This window comes from Numenius arquata, chromosome 19 (assembly GCF_964106895.1).
Source record: "Numenius arquata chromosome 19, bNumArq3.hap1.1, whole genome shotgun sequence".
In the NCBI taxonomy this organism is placed as follows: Eukaryota; Metazoa; Chordata; class Aves; order Charadriiformes; family Scolopacidae; genus Numenius; species Numenius arquata.
In genome coordinates, this window is record NC_133594.1 from 144851 (window position 1) to 164401 (window position 19551).

Consider the following 19551-nt stretch of genomic DNA (forward strand, 5'->3'; position numbering starts at 1 on the left):
GCCTCTGAGGAATGCCGGGAGAGCTGCTGGGAGAGCAGGACGGGGTTGAGAGGGTACACTGGGGATGGGTCATGGCATGAGATGTGTCCCACAGGCTGGGGAGCGCTCTGGGCACAGAGATGCTCTCTCCCCTGGGCTGCTGTTGGGGACGCGGCTCCTGGCTCCCCAACACGGGCAACCCGGCAGAGGGGCACTGGGGCGAGGGTGCTGGGCCCTGATGGGTGCCATGGGGCTGGCACTGCCCGAGTGGCATTTTGGGAAGCTCTGCCACCCTCTTGCCATGCCCAGCCTGGAGGGAGGCAGAAATAAAGCAAAGGTCTGTTCCCTGGCCACCTCTGATTTAATGATCTCATGGAGGCCATGTATTTTTGGGTTGTCATGAACCATCAGTGCAAATGCGAGAGTCCCCTTCACTACGGACCCCAAAACAAAAGCCCTCTCCCTCCCCGCCCTTCAAGCCTCATACCACAAACCCACAGCCCAAAATCTGCTGAGGTTCCCCAGGGATCACATCCTCTGCAGTCCCTGTCCTGCTGCAGAGCCGTCCCGAGCCCCCATGTCCCTCCTCAGCTCAGGTCATAGAAGCTCTGCTCGTCCCCGGTGGCAACAAGAATATCCTGAAACTGGGAGACAACGCGTCCAAAATGGGACCCTTCCCAAAACACCTTCCCGCAGCGGGTGCAGCAGTAGAAGTCGGTGAGTTCGGTTTTGTCCAGCACCCCGGGGGGGATGGCGGCAACCTGCAGGACCGTGCCCCCAGCCAGTGTCACGGATGCCCCGGGCTGCTCCGGCCCCTCCAGCTGCTCTCCATGCGGGGTGGAACCCGGACGGTCAGCATTGCAGGCTGGCACGGTGGCATCACAGCCCAGGCTGGGCTCCTCCTTGCTCCTTGCCAGGCAGCCTGCAGGGAGAGGAGACAGCAGATAAACCATCAGGCACTGGTGTGATGAGCGGGGCTTGTGCCCAGTCACGCAAACGACCCTTGTCAGGGGCCCGTCATCCCTGCAGGAAATCCAGGCTCTGCCCTGCATCCCGGGAAGGGGCGCCCCATGAATTTGGGAGAAGATGGCCACCAGCATCCACCAAGTGCCTGCCCTGAGCATGGCACCTGTGCAGCCTCCTGCTTGCGAGCAGCCGCTCAGCACCTCCTGCAGCTCCTTTGCCATGCCCCAGTGCAGCCTGGGCAGCAGCAGGGTCTGTGGTGGTCTTGGGTGCCATTCCAGTCTGGGTAACCGCACCAGTGCTGCTGCTGTACTGGGTGCAGTGGTTTTGCCTCCCTCTCACAGTCTGGGTAAGACTGGTCTCCAAGACAGGTTGTGCCCCCCAGGGCTGCATTACAGTGCAAGCAAACAGCAAGGGAAGCCTTTACTGCTGCTTTAATTAAAAAAGGCACCATTAATAGCTGTCTGCATTGCCCATGGCACTCACAACTTTCCTGGCCTGCCCAGGGACACCGGGCATTGGGGTACGTGTGACACCCACCTCCCACCACACAGCCTGGGCAGCGGGCACCATGGTCCTTGAGCCCTGGCCACAGGCAGGCAGATCGCTGCCATCACAAACCGAGTGCCACAAACCCCACGGCGTTTTTGGCAGCTCGGTGCAGGCTCTTGCTGCCCATGGCCACGGCACGGCAGGTCATTGGATCCGGGCGGCGGAAGCCGAGAGCTGAGCTGCTCCCATCCATCAGGATCCTGGCAGCCAGGGACACCGGCCCCAGTTATTGCTGCAGGATGACTCATTTTTGGCAAGGGGGGCACTTGTCCTGCCCAGGCATCAATTAAGACAACAAAAGGCATCCTGCATCGCTCCAGCGGCACCTCTGGGGCGTCCAGCCTGCCCTTTTCCAGGATCAGAGGGAACCCGGTCAGGAGCCAGCTGTGCCGGAGAGGGACACCAGCATTCCCTGCATCCCAATGTCGGCAGGAGCTGGGACATGCTGGGGTTTATTGTAGGGGCAAGCAAGGCTGAGGACAGTCCTGGAATGGCTACCCAGTCCTAGCAGAGCCACCCCACATGGCATGGCAGGGCCTGGACCCGCCGCTGCACAAGCACAAAGAGCCACAGGCGTGGGAGGCTCAGCTCGCACCAGCTCCTGGTTCGAGCCAGCTCCAAGACCTTCCACACCTCCTCAAAGGAGACAACCAGCCCAAGCTGGCAGGGCATAGTCAACCCCCACATTCCCAGCAGACAAACAGCCACACTCAGGGTCAAGGCTGTCACTGGGGATGTTCTCAGGGTGGTTTTGCAGACCAACCCTAGAGTACCATGCAGCCCAGGAGTGGTCCAAGTTTGGGGTCCGCTGCTGCAACACAAGGGGAAGCAGCACCAGTCCCAGCCACTGGCCAAGAGCTGGGCTCACCGTTGCTGCGCCCTGGGCAAGTGCCCCACAGCCCTGCTCACAGCCGTGCCTTTCCTTCATCCTCTGTGTCTACTTGGGACACCAACAACTGTTCTTGGAGAAAAAACAGTGACCTCAATTTCCCATTTGCTCCAATTTTTGGCATGTGGTGAAGCACCCAGGCTGCTCTCAGGAGATCCCTGAGCCAGCCAGAGCAGGGACATGGAGGAAAAGCTCCAGTCCCAGAGGATATGGAGGAAGAGCTCTATTCCCAAGGGACAGAGCCTGTCAGTGGGTGGCAGATCCCCATGGCAGGAGGAAGGGGTTCTGCCCTCACCCAGGCTCTTCCCTGTGCTACACAATGGCATGGGGTGGCCTCAGCCTGGGCATGCAAGGACTGTCTCGCTGAGGAGGCCAAGCTGCAGGATGCACCCCCCAAGCACCCGAACCACAGACTCCCTGCAAAACCCTGAGCCACCACTTGCTTTTCTTCAGTTTCTAGCATGTGGACACAAATCTGTCTTTTTTCACCCGTTCCTATTCACTGTGCCTGCTCTCGAGCAACAGACCTCTGCCTCCAGGACCCCAATGGGAGGGACCTGCACCTTGGCTGGGACTTTTAGATCCAACCCTAAGTGAAGCGATGCTGCCAGCAGCCAGCACCGATGGCCAACAACTTTCCCCACCATAGAGCCTAAAAAATTCCCCATCCCGACCTTGCAGCCCCCCAGCCCTATATGGGAGGGCAGGGACACTCAATGCTCCTGCAGCGATCCTGGGCAATCTGCTCTCCCTTCCGACACACTCCATCAGCCGCACTGATGCTGGTGGGCAAAGCAAACTGCACGCACCCCCCCCCCCCCCCCGCATGGAGCGGGGATGAAACCACCAGCTCCCCCAAACACCCCAATCCCACCCCCCAGGCTCATGAGAAAAAGGCAGGCAGGGAGGAAAAGTTCATCCCTTAAAAGCCCCAGGAGAGAAAGGCTGTAACAGTCACCCAGTCGTTTTGCCTTTCGCTTGCACCAGCCCCCTCCTAATTGTGACTCTTCAAAGGGTTGAAAATGCTACATCACTTCAAAGTGACCATTTTTGAAAGGGAGCTTGTAAAACCCCTTCTCCCCCTCCCACCAAATTCTTTCCAGGGCTTTTGAAGATGCTTGCGCCCCCCCCTCGCTGCTGCGGTGAAAGGGCCACCGGGCGCCAGGCACAGGGTGCCAGCCGGGCACGCAGTGAAAACTGCACCGGGAAAAGGTCAGATCCCCCAGGAAAAAAGGGATTTCATGAAGAAAAGGGGGGATATTTTGAAGGAGGAGGTTTTTTTCTCTCCCTTGAGCTGGGCAGAGCCCTCCCCATCAGAGCGACTGCTCCCACAGGGCTGCAGCCCAGCTCGCCCAGACGCTGCGAAAGGCAGAGTTATGCCGGAGATGGAGCGAAAGGCATGTGTGGGAAGTGTGGGGCCGAGGGGAGCTGAGCCCGTCCTTCCAACGTGCCAGGAGTTTTTCAGACCTATGGCTTCCAGAGCTCTGCGACGGTTCGCACCAAAGGCTGGATTCCCACCGCTTCTCCGCGGAGGAGAAATGAAAGCGATTCCTTACCAAATCAATTTGAAACACCTCTTGGGAACTAATAATCCCATTATAAAACATCTTGAAAATAAAAAGCCCTTTTGCCTCTCGCTCACCTCTCCCCCTCTTGCCTGGGTCACCCTGGGGATGACGGAGCCCGATGGGGGGCTGAGCCCTGCAGCCCCCCAGCACCACGGGGCTGAGCACCCACACATGTTAGTGCCGCAGAGCTCCACGGGCAGCCAGGATTGTCCCCATCCCGCAGTGCTGTCCCTGGCCCAGCAGCTCTGCTCAGCACAGAGGTCTCTTCCTGCCCCCCCACGAGCTGTGGCCGTAGCCTGCCCTCACACGTGCTGCCCACATCATCTCCAGCTCCTGCCCTCCCCTGGGAGTTAATATCCCACGGGAACAGCACAAACCACTGCTGTTCCCACCCTTGGACATGTCCCACCTCCCAGCGAGTGCTGCCATGCCCAGGGGAAAGGGGATGCTGCAGGACCCCAATTCTGCTTATTTTGCATCAGGTTCCTCCCCAGGCTGAGCAAGGCCACCCTCAGTGGTGGGATCCCACCTCTGCAGCCCAGGAGATGTCCTTGCCACCCCTGCAGCAGCCCCGCTTTGTGCTCAAGCCACTGCCACACACTCCAGATCTTGTCTGGCCCCACAGTCCACAAGGTGGGGAGCAGCAGCCCAGGAGGGATCCCATTCCTTCAGCCTCCAGCCACTGGCACTGAGATGGTGGGGAAGACCCATGGGAAAGCCACGTCTCACGCCCTGGGTCACTGCATGGTTCCTGGTGCCCAAAACCCAGGAGGCTTTCGCATGTCCCACTGCTGGGTCCTGCTCATAGGTGCTGGGGCTGAGCCCGGCAGGGGAGATGGGGGGCATGGCACGGGCTGCCCGCAGTGGGCAGGGGGATGTTCACACTCCCCTGCCCACAGAGACGCCCTTAGTAGTGCGGGGGTCATATTGAAAGGCCACTGTGACGGTGACACCGGTGACCTGTAGTCCCTACAGCCTATTCTGTCGGCTACAATGCAGGAGCCCTGGTCAGCGTTACTGGGACCCCCCACTGTGGAACAGGGGGCACGGGAGGGCCTGGGAAGCTGGGAGAGAGCAGGATCAGGGCAAACCTCCTTTGAACCCATGCCCATTCCTCTTTCCCAGACCACACAGCCCTGATTTGGCTGGAAACAACCCATTTCTGCGTGTGAGCCCTGGGCACCCTCGGGGTTTCAGTGTTGAGGCACTATTGGATAATCCAAACTCCCTGGGGGAGCTGGGTACTTCTGCACAAAATCCTGCCCCCCGGGCCCCGTTTCTAGCCCAGGTCCCTCTGTGTCACCCCAGTTAAGACCAGGGCCTTGGGGCGAGGAGCCGGCTGCTTGTCCTGGCTGGCTGGGGCGGCTCCACAGCGGGAACCAAGAGGTGCTCGGGTCTGGCAGCACTTGTGCAAGCTGAGAGCCCTTCTCCCAGCCCAGCAGCCGCACCCAGCTGTCATCGCAACCACACACACGAGAGACTCGTCTGTAATTAGGCAATTACGGCTGAGGTGTTTTGGAGAAAGCGCACATCGTAAAGGCTTTGCACAAGGCTGAAAGCAGACCTGGGAGCATTCTTGGAGTACAAAGGTGCATGGGAAACCTTGCCGTGGTGAGAGATGGAACCTGATAAGAGGAGTTACGAGCCTGAGAAACGCACTCGATTGCAGGGCACTGAAGATGCCTGGTTATCTTTTCCTCCTCGATAAGGCAGATAAGTAAAGGACAAAGGACCCGAGATTGTGCAACCTGGGCTGCAGCAGCCCGGCCATGGTCTTAAGACATTCCCAGGGTGGAGGAGGGAGGATGAGCTCAAGGCAAGAGGCACCTTCAGTTGCCATCATCTCCCCGTGCTGCTGTGGGAAAAAACCCTGCCAGTTCCTGTGTCCCTGGCTCCTTCCTGGGGAGTGTTTGACACAATACCACACTCACTGGGTACACGCAGAGCTCTGCCAACCCACAGCCACGAAAATGTGACCGGCTTCCCAGCCCGGCAGTGTTTTTTCGTATGAGCAAACGAAATTCTTCTGAAGAGGGGGAGCTGGCAGAGCACGACCCAGCCAAGCCCAGGGGGTGTTTCTGGCCGGTCTCACCACTGCAGCCCCCAGTCCCAGCCTTGTGCTGCACCTCCTCGGTCCCCATCCCTGCCCCACTCAAAGACAGATATGAAAATGATCCTGTTACTCTCCTGTTACCTCTCATCACAGGGAAGAGAGCCAAAATGCATGGGCTTGCCAAGTCTGAGGGTGAAGGGGGCTGGGGAGCCCCTTGTCCATGGATACAGCCCCTTGGGGACCCATTCCCTTCCCTGCAGAAATGCGCAGAGCAGCCTGAGGCTCCCAGGGTGCCTTGGCCTTTCCTGCACTCCAGGTGCGGAGCCGAAGCAGTGAGGGTGTGAGAGCCCTCCTGGGACAGCAGAGGGATCGCCCACCCTTCCCATGTGGCAGTAAGATGGGTGTGATGCTCACGGCAAAGCCAAACACCATAGAATAGGGAAGCATGGCAGGAATAAACTGCATCCCGCCTCAAGACTGTGGACACGCAGTGGCCTCTTCCCACTGTGCACTGGAGCCCCTGGCTAAGGGAAGCGGGTCTCACCAGCCCATGCCCTCAGCCGTCCCGGTGTGGCGGCTGTAGAGGAGGGACCCGGCACCATACTGGTGTCACCCTGGCTTGGAGCCTCAGCACATCCTTCCCTGCACTGCCCTCTTGCAGCTCTTCCTCCCGCCTGCCTACACGCTGCCTCCGACGGCTCTCACCCAGGCTCTGCCGTGGAGCCGAGGGCCAGGAAGGGAAAGGAACCCTGAGTCACAGCTCAGGTCGGCGAGGGCCAGGCAGGTGGCCCAGCTGGGCTGCTTGGAGCCCCACCAGTCCCACATCATCCTGCCATACAGTGTGGGGATGTCCCGGCTGCTCCTGGGGCTGGCCAGGGCTTATCCTGCATCCGTGGGATGTGATGTTGGAGGAGAAAATGGGTAGTGCAGGTCTCGCTGGTCTCAAGTACCAGCTTTGGCTGGTCAGGAAGGATGCTCACCCAGCTTGGGGTTTCCCAGGGTGCTGCCTTGGGCTCCCTGAGCACCCCCGGCCACTGTGCCTGCTCCTCCCTGGAGGAGCTCCTCCAGAGCGGAGGATCTGGTCTGCTGGGTTGGCAGTGCAGCCCAAAGAAAAGCAGGACCAGTTGTTTTCATGTTTTGCAAAATGTTTCAGATGGCAAGTGGTGATTTTATGATTAAAGCAGCCTTTTCTGATTGGCAAATCCTAACCAGATCGAATGTGCTCCATCCTTGTCTTTCCCAGGATGTCATCTGGCAGACCATCCACCAAGCACCGGGGCCCGGTGCCAGCTGGTTTTACCACACTGAGTAAGCAAGAGGCTTCCCCCAGCCAGATGAGAGCCTGTGACACTTCCCATTCCCCTGGGCCATTTGGGAGCCCACATGCTGCTAACGGTGAGATCCTGTGCCCTGTGGTGACCCACAGCACTGCCACCTCTCTCTGCCCTGTCCCCTGCCTGCTCCAGGCACCTGAGCGGCTCAGAGCATCCCGCTGGGAAAAGGCATTGCGGGGCAAAGCTGTCTGGGCTTGAAACTATTTCCAGCAAAGTCCTCATGCAGGGCAAATGCAGCTGTGTCAGGGAAAATGTTCCCTAAAACCTGGGAAAGTCCTAGGTCCAAGTTGGAGTGAGCTATTACAGGATGAATAATTTGCCTTTCAGCACTTGGAAGTCCTGCCATAAAAATCCAGGAGCCAAACGGAGCGGCGCTGGCCCAAGTTTTGCAGCCAAAACATGAGCAGCCACGGGCTGTCTGCAGGACCCCGGGACTCGGGAGCATCTGGGCAGGTGCAGCCTTATGTCAAGGGCTGATCCTGCAGGATCTGTCCCCATCCACACCTGATGGGTGCCCCACCATCCACGGCTCCCACTGCGCCTGCCTGCTGCTCCCTAGAGAGGTGACACCCCCCTGGGACGAGGCTCCCTCCTGGCTTGGGAAGCAGGAGTGGGGAAAGGGCATTTTCTCGCCAAGCAGCAGCATCTGGCCATGGTCCTGGGGGTTAATCCATGTGTGGTGGTGTGAATGAGGTGACATGGCCTGGGCTGGAGTCACGAAGCAGGGGCCAGTCCCGGTGTGGGCGAGCAGCTGGGGGCTGTGGGTGCTGAACCTCCCATGCCATGTGTTGGGCCACGTCTGAGGGCAGAGCAGGTCCCTGCCACCATCACCCTCCAGAAGGAAAATGTTAAGGAAAGCAGGGAACGACTGAGATTTTCCTTATGAACCCCCTTCTGTGGCTGCCCAGCCTGTCCCACCACCACCTCTGTCCCCACCAAGAAATGGCAGGACATTGTCATCACACTCTTCTCCTGTTTCTCTTCCACAGAACTTGACCCAAAGCGGGACATGTTGAGGATGACCTAATTGAGCTCACACTGATGCTCGCAATCCCAGTAGCCCTGAGCAGAATCTAAATAGAAACGGAAACCCCAGGGTGGCCGAAGCCCAGGCACAGGGGACCTCCCTGGCAAGTCCTCAGGGGTCTTCACTTTGGGTCAAGTGCCACCTGCCCAGCTATGCCTACTAGCACAAGAATCACAGCTTCTATTTTGTAGTTCCACTGCAGCAAAACACCAACTCTCTGAGGATGTTGTGGCATCTTTGGTCCCTGACCACCCTGTGCTGGAGGATGCTCCCCATCGGAGGATGCTCCCTGACAAGGTCATGCCCAATGTGGCTGGCGCAGGGCTCCCACCTGGCCCAGCAGACAGGGGTCCTTTCCCATAAGACCCCCCCAGGGACATGGGGGACCTGGCGAGAGGCTGCATGGCACAATGGGAACATGGGTTGTTGCAGACGTGGTGTAAAGGGTAGAGCAAGGTGGTCCCTGAAGTTTGCGTGGAGGAGCAACAGTGCTGTGTGAGACCCCCCGGCTCCATCATCCCCATCCTGAGGGGGGAAGGGGAAACCGCTCACATGGCCGAACGCAAACCACAGCATTTCTATTTCCCATACTCTAAAACTGGCTGAACAGGCCTGGCTGGTCACTGGGTACACACACACAGTCAGTGCCCTCACCAGAGAAACCACTGGGGAGGATGCCCCGGCCTTTCGGGAAGCGCAGTGCTCCCAGGCTGCCAGCATCATGGGAAAAGCCGCCCCACCACGTCCCTCATCCCCAGAGCCACACGTGCGGTTCCCAGCAAAGCTACAGTTGGCCAGGAGCACCCGGCAGCCATCACTTCGCACTACTCTCTCCTATCAAGCAGATGGGGAAACTGAGGCACAGCAAGTGATGCATGTGACCACCGGCGGCAGAGCCCAGGCTGGCCTGCAGCAGTGAGAGGGACATGTTTCCACCCTGGTGTGCCAGCGGTGGGTGTCACCACCAAAACGTGGCTCCCTGTGGGGAGGAGTTAGGGGGGTCAGTGCAGCTCAGGGCAGGGCATGGAGGAGCCTTCTCCCCCCTGGATCCCACCGGATCCTTGCTGGACACCCCTCCTGCAGCCCGACCTGGTTCAGGAACCACTGTGCAGGTGAGAAAGGCACCACTGGCAGCACCAGCCTGGAGGTGTTTCACAGCCCAAGCTGAGCTTTCCATGTAGGTGGTGATGGCCTTAGGCTGTCACTTGAGCCACTGCTGGCATGTCACCAAGACACCCAAGGCTGGGCAATCCTATGCATGACCCAGTGCCAAGCAGGGCAGCACAGGGCAGCTGGGGGAGCGGGCTGAGAGCTGTGCTCAGGGTGCACAAGCTCAACCAGGCACGAAGAGGGCTTAGAAGAGCTCTGCAGGTCCAGATCCAGTGGCAGGATGATGGCAGGGGATCCCATTCCCCCTCTGAGAGACCCCCAGCCCAAGTGGGACAGTCTCGGTCTTCCCAGGGCAGCGAGTGTCAGGCGGGAGCCAGGGTCGGAGCATCTCTCCCAGCCATCGGCACCCACCCACTTACCTGTGCCACTGTCCCCCGTCGCCTGCCTGCTGCCCTCCACCAGCTGCTTCATCCTCTCCCTCGAGACCTTCAGGTACTTGTCGCAGTTGCACACCTGGAAGAAGAGAGAGAGGGAGGTCGGTGAGAAGGCGACCGTGCTCCCTGGGCATGTCTTGCCTACTTGGAGTACACAGCCCCGCACTGGCCACCCCCCGGCAGAGCTGTGCACCCCCAGTTGCATTCATCATGGAAGGGGGAAACTGGGGCAAGGGCCATCCCACTGAAGTGGGGGGGGAGAATGGCACTAGACACAAATCTTGGGGTTCACAAGCCACAGGAAACTCCTCTCCAGAGGCACTCCATCTTTACTGTGCTTAGCCGCGTCTTCATGCCAGGCTGACGGTGCCACTGCCTGCCCCTGGCAGACCTCACCTCCCAGCCCTACGCCATGCCAGAAAAGACCAGAAGCTGAGGTTGCCTTAAAAAACCAAGCAGACACCCAAAGTTTGGGCTGTGGCTTCAAGATTTGTTCTCTCTTGTCTCATAGGAGCTATGGAGGATGGCCATGGACCCTGAGACGCTGGGGTCTTGGCCGGCTCTGCTCATCCTGGCTCTGCCACGGCACCATGAGTGACAAGTCACAGTTTCTGACCCCACCTTTGGTTTGCCAGAAGGCACACAGAGAGGTCCCGGAGCACCTGCACGCACCAGGTACAGGTCCTTAGGGAGCCAAACCCCTCAAGGAGCCCCCAAACCCTTCAAGTACTGAGGAGCACCTGCAGCAGGTGCCTTGGCTGAGCCCCAGGTACAGCCGCAGCTGAAGTTGCTTGCCCAGAAGCCACTGGCACCAAACCTCCCTGGGAGCATCGCAGCTGCTCCCCGACAGCTCTGCTCTCCTCTCCTCCTTCCTGCCTGGATGGGAGCTGGGTGCCTGGATGTGCTTTTGCCAGCTATTTGTTTTTAGAGGCTGTTTTCTGCTTGCGGAGCATTTCGAGCAGGCTGCACCCAAGGCAGGCAGGGAGAGAGGTGCGTAACTTCACCCACCAGAACAAGTTCCTTGCCTGGGGCTTTGCTCCAAAGCCTGTTGAAACCAGAAAGGATTTTGCACCTCCTGACCGGGCTCCGGCGGGGCCCGCGGCGGCTCTGCTGGTTTGCGGCGTGTTCGCTGGAGCGGCGCTGGGTTCACGGCGAGGTGCAATGATGCCCCTTCTTCCCACTCAGCTGCCTGAAGGAGGCCGGGGGGAGGATGATTTGTTTGAAAATGAGCTCACCACCATGTCCCAGCTCTGCCCTGCAGCAGGAGGAGGTTATTTCCACCAGCAGCCTCCATAAAACTAGCACACGCTCCCCAGCTCAGGCATGATTTGGCCATAAAAGGATGCCTGGGCTTTGGTCCCTGAAGCCGCGTTGCTCCAGCGCCACGGAGCCACAGGACAGACAGACAAAGAAGGACAAGGTGTGATCCTGAAAGCACAAAAATAACGTGGAAGCTACTGCGTCACTTTTAAAATGGAATTTTGCAGCAATCTCCTGGATTTGAATGATGGATCACTGGGTAGATAAGGAACTGGCTGGACGGTTGCACTCAAAAAGTTGCTGTCAACGGCTCAATGTCCAAGTGGTAAGCAATGACAAGTGGTGTTCCTCAGGGGTTGGTACTGTGACCAGCACTATTTAACATCTTTGTTGGAGACAGTGGGACAGAGTGCTTCCTCAGCAAGTTTGCTGACAACACCAAACTGTGTGGCGCGGTCAACAGGCTGGAGGGAAGGGCTGCCATCCAGAGGGACTTGGGCAGGTTGGAGAGGTGGGTCCGTGTGAACCTCATGAAGTTCAACCAGGCCAAGTGCAGGGTCCTGCACCTAGGTCGGAGCAATCTCAGGCACAAATACAGATTGGGCAGAGAGTGGATTGAGAGCAGCCCTGAGGAGAAGGACTTGGGGGTGTTGGTGGACAAGAAGCTCAACATGAGCTGGCACCGTGTGCTGGCAGCCTGGAAAGCCCCACACATCCTGGGCTGCATCCCCAGCAGCGTGGCCCGCAGGGTTGGGGGGGGGGGATTCTGCCCCTCTGCTCCACTCTGGGGAGACCCCCCCACCCCGGTGCTGCCTCCAGCTCTGGGGCCACCATCATCAGAAGGACACGGAGCTGTTGGAGCGGGGCCAGAGGAGGCCACAGAGATGCTGGGGGGGGCTGGAGTCCCTCTGCTGTGAGGACAGGCTGAGAGAGTTGGGGGGGTTCAGCCTGGAGAAGAGAAGGCTCCGGGGAGACCTTAGAGCAGCTTTCCAGTATCTGAAGGGGGCCTACAAGAAAACTGGGGAGGGACTTTTTACAAAGGCATGTAATGATAAGATGAGGGATAATGGCTTCAAACTGGAAGAGGGGAGATTTAGATGAGACCTCAAGAAGAAATTTTTCACTATGAGGGTGGTGAGAGCCTGGCCCAGGTTGCCCAGAGAAGCTGTGGCTGCCCCATCCCTGGAGGGGTTCAAGGCCAGGTTGGATGGGGCTTGGAGCAACCTGGTCTGGTGGGAGGTGTCCCTGCCCAGGGCAGGGGGTGGCACTGGATGGTATTTAAGGTCCCTTCCAACCCAAACCATTCTATGATTCTATGATTTGCACAGCATGCATCAGACATTTCCTACTCGTGTGAACGTGGGTCAGACCCTGCCTGCTGCTCCAGCTCAGTGGCCCCATCTCCTTCTCGCTCACGCTGATGGTAGCACTGATGCTGGGGGAAGCTGAGCTCCCTGCCCTGCACAGCTTCCTCCTCACGTTCAAACCCAGTACCCGGGGAAATGAAACTGTGTGAAACCCCAGGGAAGCAGAAAGATGATCTTCTTTGAGTGAACCTGAATTTCTGTGGAGGCAGATCAGCTGTTGGAGTTACCAGATCAGAAAGGAGATGCCCCTTTGGAGTTCACTGCCAGCCTCACTCACAGGAGGGTCACCCCAACCACCCGGACACTGAGCTGCCACCGAGGATGTGTGCAGGGGTAGAGAGCCCCCTCCTCCCCAGCCCTTCCTGCCAGGCACAGACATGGGCTCATCTACCCTCTGTCACAAACACCAAATCCACCCTAATGCTCAGCCTTGGCACTTCGGAGCACGCCACGGTGTCTGGGCAATGGTGCCAGCATGTCGGGCATGGGCTCCTGCTCCTGCTCGGGGGCATGGAGCAACCTCAGGCAAATTTCTCTGCTTCTCTAAAATTCATCATCGTTGTAGACTAGGGGCAACCACCTCCCTGGGCCAGGTACGGCCCTGTAGCCCAGGGGTAGCCTGGCATTTCCCACTTGCCCAGGGCTGCCAGACACTTGCCGCGAGGCTCCATCCCCCACACCATCTCCCCAGCCTCCAGGCCTTCGCCACCACCAGCTTCCCAACAATACGGGGCAGGCTCAGGAGCCAGATAAGCCAACTAGCAGCAGTGCCAATTAGCTGTAATAAAAAATTGCAATTAATTTTTTTTTAATGCCTTGCCAAAATGAGCCAGAAGAGATGAAGCGAGCGGGGCAGCCTGCCACCTTGATAGGCTGGGCTGAGTGGCTGCCATGCAGGGGCTGGTGGTGGCCTTGGGCTCGATGCTCAGCTCCTGCCTGGGGACACCACTCCCCACAGCCTTCTGCATCTCAGCGTCACTGCCTGGGGGTGTGGAGCAGGTTTTTGTGTAGGTGTTGCTTTTCTTCTAAGGGTAGGGAAGTGGGGAGCCTCTCTGCTGGGGAAGTGAAGGGTTTTTCCTCCTTGGGAAGGTTTGGTTTCCCCAGCTCCATCCTGGCAGGATTAGTGGTGGCCACAATTAAGTGGAGTGGATGTCAAGGCAAAAATCTTCGTGGCAGTGAGACAGCAGGAGACGGTGGCACCCAAGGACACTGCCTGGGGGTGCAGCTGCTGTGAGCAGCTATGACCCGACAGCGAAGGGTTTGGCTTCTGCCAACATCTTGGGGTCCCCCCAGCCCCTGTGCTCAGCTCAGGGTGGGGGTGGCAGCTTCTGCCCCACGCCCCATCCCTGCCCTGGGGACGATGTGCCGAGCGGGCTGAGCCCATGGTCTCTCCTCATGCCGTCTACACGGCCAGCTGGGCCACGGAGCGGGAGAAGGGGTGAGTTCAGCTTGTGAGGAGGGGGTCGGCCGGGTGGTTGCAGCCCCCACACACCCCGTAGCACCGCCCAGACCACAGACACCCGTGGTCCTGTCGCACAGCGCGGTGCCGCGGTGCCACGGTGCCCCCGAGGGCTGCGGGTGGCAGGGTGGCAGTGGGCACACCTCGGAGGAGGAGCAGCACTGCCTTTCTCACGCTGGGGCAGCCCTTGCCAGCACACGCTTAGTCACTGGTAAATCCCAGACTAGATCTGCTCTGCCCTCTGTGAAATGGATCTTGGCTGCACCCCCGCTGAAGCAATCCTGGCGCTCGGGAGCCATGGCGGGCATGCTTTCCCACGGCAGCCCGGCTTCCAGCACCCCGTGTGAATCAGCCCCTTCCCGGGCAGGTGCTGGGTGCCCCCGCACAGCACACGTGCTGCCGGCCGGGCAAAGCCAGGGTGCGCAGCCCCGCACTGACCCCCCTGTCAAGCCAGCAAGGACGGTGCCGAATTCCGGCTCTCTGGGTAGGAGGGGACAGCTGTGACATCTCCTCCTGCCTCCCCGGGCTCTGCTCACCACGTCCATGTCAAGGAACGGGTGCGACCCATCTCTATGGTCCCCACTGTGGTCCCTCACTGTTGTCCCCTCTCCCTGTGCTTGTCTGGGCGTCCTGACCGAGGTGTCACACCCAGGTGCTGCTGGGCACCATCACCCCTGCAGCCACGTGCTCCTGTCCTGTCAGCCCAGACTGCTCTGTGATGTCACCACCGAGAGCTGTGATACAGGGATTAGAAGGAGTGATGTCATTGGGTCGGGACTGTGATGTCACGTCTGATGTCGTGATGTCACAGCAGGAGAGCTGGCATGAATATCTGTGCTGCTGTGGTCCCCGAGCCTGGCGAGGTGCTTGTCCCCAGCCCCAGCAGCCTGAGCCACCCCAGCCGAGTGGGCAGCTGCTGCATGAAGCTTTCCCTGCCTCCGCGGACAAGGAGGACAAGGCAGGTGAAACGTCCTTTTGCAATACTGGCAGCCCGTCCGGTGCCTTGTTTTTGTTTAGGACGATCCCTGCCTCTCCCAGCCCTCCTGGGTGGGGATTTCACCAGCAGTGACGCACGAACCTCACAGGACTCGAGGGACTGGATGCTTCAGCCTGGAGCTCCAGGGCCATCTCAGCATCCCGTCCCCTTTCTGGGCCTCCACCCAGGAAACCAAGAAGCTCATAGAAAACTCGAGTCCAGCAGACAACAGGAAACAAACCTTCTGGGACTCAAAAAGGGCGCCGGGAGCCAGTATGAGCATGGCTGAAGAGGGAGGCATGAGGTCAGCTGGAGGTCCATAGGCTGTGGCCCAGCACGTGTGGAAGATGAGTGGTTCACACAGCAGAGTCAGTTTTGCTCCTTCCTTTGATACACCTGAAAGGAGCATCTCCAAAGTGCTCCAAGAGTCACTTTGGTGCCGCTGAGGTCTGCCCAGAGCAGCCGTCTCAAAAATGGCTCCTTCTGTCTGCTCTGCTGACAAACGCCATGGACCAACGTCACTGAGGGATCTCCTGGGCAGGTGTTTTACTGGTGAGACACAACCCTCTGCCTGGAGAGCTTCTGGCTTGGGAAATCTGCGGTGTATCAAAATCAGCCAAGAAGGACAACAGTGCCCGGTGTGAACTCTTTGGGGCAATTCAGGGCAGCTCACGTCAGGACAATTCCTTGGGCGTCTTCTACTCGCCGTATCACAGGGCTATCCAACAGCCACCTGGAGTGATATCTCTTTTCCTACTCACCGCCTACCCTCTTCTCTTTCTTTCTATCCCTCTCTCTGAGATGGATATCACCTGGTGAAAGGGCCACTCCTCCAGATGGAGGTTGCAACTCTTATTTTGGTTGTGAAAGCACAGTCCTTGAGCATCCAAGAGTTTCTTTCAGGGACTTATCGAGACTAGAAGCCTCCTAAGAACAGGCACACAGGCTGCTCAGGCTCTGCCAGCTATTTCCCCAGCACAGGTTGCCCATGTGCGGCTTCCAAGCCCAGGAGTTACAGATAGAGGCAGACCTCCTGCCCATCACACAAAGCAGAGAGCACCCAGAAAGGAGGGAGATGGTGGGAAGGACAGTGAAAAGAGGACAGGTAACAGACTTGCAACTTCCAAACACAGGCCAGGAGCTGATCATACACGTCTGCCCACGTGTATATTTTTGCACACTTTTTCCAAGTCTCCAGCTTCTCCTTGCTGCACTTGCAGCTTTGACCTTCAGACACTCTCCTCTTCCTCCAGCAATGCTCTCTGCCCTGCAGCACCTTCAAGGTCCTTCCTCAAAGAGCAGAAACCTCAGCAATTCAACCCAGCAGAGCTTCCTACACCCTGCAGGTGCCAAGGCCAGCTCTAGGTGCCACTGGGACAGCCACACCTCCACGGGGATTTTCAGAAGGCGTCTGGCTGGGCTGTTTCCTTTCCCCTTTATGCCAAGAGCTTTTTTCATTGACCTTCTTATCACCAATACCTGGGAATCGTAAAGGTGCACACTGCTGCTCCTGCCCTGTTATAAATGGTCTAACGTCTGTCCTTGGTACCAGCAAACCCACCCAAGCAGTAGAAGAAGTGCATGGATGTGTTAAACTAGTTCTTGGTGCACACAAGAGTCTTGAATGGCCACCAAGCCCTGGGCAGCCCTGTCTGCCAAGAATACAGTGAGAGCCGTGCTGGGAGATGGGCTGTGATGGTCCCACATGGGAATGAGGGGCATCCTCCACCAGACCTGCTTGTGCAATGAGTACCAAAAATGCATTTTATGGCCATCCAAGCTCAGTAACACGTTGCCAGTGAAAACATGGGGCTGCCGGTGGGTTCCTGGCATCGCACAGGGGCATTTTGGTTCACAAAGGGAAGGGCTCTGTTTATTGAATCATTAACATCACTTCCCTCATCACCAGCCAGGTACTCTGAGAGGTCTCTTAGGCAAGTGCTGACCTAGCCCAACCCTGCTAAGCTGGTAAGATGACATGGGATCCCATGCCAGCCTGGTACGGCGTTCCCACTGCTTTCTCTGCTCCCGCTTTGCTATTAGTCATCCGTTTCTGGAAGGTTTCTCATGCATAATAAAGTGTTTCAACACTTGCATAAGCCAGCTCTTCTCATCAGGAGTGACCCGCTGCATTTCCCAACGCTTTCCCTAGGCAGTCCTTCCGACTGCCATGAAATACAGAGTAAAACATGAAGTTTTCTATCCCCCTCGGAGGCAAAAGGTGTGGGAAATCGAACAGATAAGAATGCCTTTAATTAGTATCATTTGCATAAGCTCTGGGAAAAGCTCACCTGACAGCTAGAAGAGCCTCGCTTGTCTGGGAGCATGAACCATGGGCGCTGAAATGGGCAAATTAGCAGAGCTCTTCTGCTGACAAGATTGGGGAGATAGCAAAAAGGGGGAGTCAGCCCCGGGGCAGAGAAGTGGCCAGAGGTGACAGAGCCCTGAAGGCTCTGTGGGCACCCCAGATCCCGCTACCTCCTTTTGTGGCTCCCCAGTTCCTGCTGGCTCCCTTTCGGGATAACCCCCCTTTCCATTTTCACCTGTCCATCGGCAGCTGCTCTGAGTGAGAGAAAAAGATGCAATTTTGGGGTTGGAGGGGTCCATCAGCTCCCCTGGAGGAGGGCAGGGATGGGGAGAGAAGAGAAGCACAAGCACATCCCCAGATAACGCGTGGAGGCTGCCAGAGCAGGCTCAGCATCCGGCAGGGATGGGAGCAGGGGGTTGTGATCTCTGCTTCTCGGCACACACACGCTCCCTCGCTCCCTCGAGTGCTGCAGGTCTCCGACCACAAACCCCGTCCCGCTGCCGCCTTGCCGTCACAACGCCTTGGGTAGTCGGCGCCTGATTGTCAGTGACACTGAAAGCCCTTTTCGGTACGTCAAGGCCTTTGCAGTGATGAGAATCTCACCCGACATTATACCTAAACCCACATGCAAAGCTGATTTTCCCAGGGGAAAAAAAAAAGATGCTCAATCCCCCCCTCCCACCACACACATCCCCCCCCCCAGGTCCGTCTGCCTCCTCCAGCTGCCTTTCAGCCATCTCATGTCTCACTTACTCATTTTTAATCCCAGCTGGGCTGTAAGCTGCCGAGATGGGGGCTTAGCCCCTACAAAAAGCTGGAGTTGCCACAGCACCCTTGACCCAACCTTCACCACAGCCGCAAGCCCTGTTTATACAGCACCCAGCATAGCAGGGTGCTGCTCCAGGACAGGCTCCCAGCACTTACAACAAGTTTATTAACAAAGCCAAACCAGTAATAACTGCCTTATAATGAGGTTATGCAGCATCCCCAAAGCCTTCGTTTTAGGGTGAGCTCTGTGCCAGGAGCTGCCGGGGGGCGGTGGGTGAACCATCCCTTCCCACTCTCCTCCCTGCCTGACAACTGCTGCCTTGGTTCCTCCAGCCCCATGCCAGCATGCTGCCTTTCTGCTTGCATAAATGTGCTTTATATCCACCTTGGGGTGAGGGTTAACCCCTCCTGGCCATGCAAACCTGCACCGCATGGCTCCAGGACACACCTCCCACACCAGTCCTAAGCCATCCCAAAGGGAGCTGTGCCATGGCAGGGGAAGGGTTAACTTGCCCAGTTCCCTGCAACAGCTCATTGCTGCTCCTCTTCATCAAGCTACTATCCAGCGAGTTCTATCCAGCTGGAGGTGAGAGCACAGCCCTTGGCTGGAGGATGCTGGAGGCTGGTGAACGCGAGACCTGGAAAAACCAACCAAACCTGAGCTCTGAATTTGCCCCACTGCTGGAAACAGAGCGAGGGTCCACGTCCCGCCAGCTCATATTTGAAAGGGTCTCACCCGAAAACTAAAATGCAGGTGGAAATCTGGCTACCAAGCATCCTCCAGACCTTCAGGAGCATCTCATTTTGGCACCAAAAGTGCAAAGGATTGTGGAGATATATTTTATGACTGTGAGAGTCAGAGTCCTCAAAACTGCAAAAGACCGAAGCTTTTCTTTCTATAGACAAGCCCAGCACATTATCATTAACAGCCAGGCAGGAAACTGCTCTTCGTTACCCGAACACACGCTGGCCCTGCTGGAAGCTGAGTTTCCAGCCTGACCCGGGTCCCAGGAAACCCCAGCGCTGCAGGCAAAGACTCAGCTCCATGGCTGCACCCTCCTCCTGGCTGAACATGCAGCCGGGCCTGGGGCTCCGTCCTCTGCTCCCGGTGCTAGGCAAGCTTTGGGAAATGATCTTTGTTTCATATTAAGGCAACAGCTACCCTAATTCCTGCTCCTTCTGGCTTCTCCTGGCAGCTGTCTCTCCTCTGGTTGAGGTCCTGGGGACATCTGTATAACGTATGGCAGAGTTTCTCCCCTTGGGCCGTGTCTGGCTGGAAGCAGTCCCCCCAAAGCTCTCCCTTTTTTCCCAGAGCAGTTTTCAGTGGCCGAGGCCACGCTGGGCCAGGTGGCTGCGTGGCTCTGCTCCTTCATGGCCATCTGGTCCATGAGCATCCTCACCCACATCCCCGCTGCCTCATCCTCCACCTTCCCCGGGCAGTCCTGGGGGTACCAGGGGCTGGTGGCCCCGGGTCGGCGCAGCGGCAGAGCTGGGTGGGGACGGC

At 58.1% G+C, this 19551-nt stretch overlaps 1 protein-coding gene across 1 annotated transcript in view; it reads right to left on the reverse strand.

Moving 5' to 3' along the window:
• Positions 1–323: 323 nt before the first annotated feature.
• EXD3 (exonuclease 3'-5' domain containing 3) overlaps positions 324–19551 on the reverse strand; it is a 202236-nt gene continuing 183008 nt past the window's right edge. The window contains exons 24-25 of the mRNA XM_074161367.1: positions 9895–9988; positions 324–901 (exon numbers count right to left, since the gene is read on the reverse strand). Of these exons, the coding sequence (XP_074017468.1) occupies positions 567–901; positions 9895–9988 (429 nt within the window). The 3' untranslated portion in view covers positions 324–566. The remainder of the gene's footprint in view (positions 902–9894; positions 9989–19551) is intronic.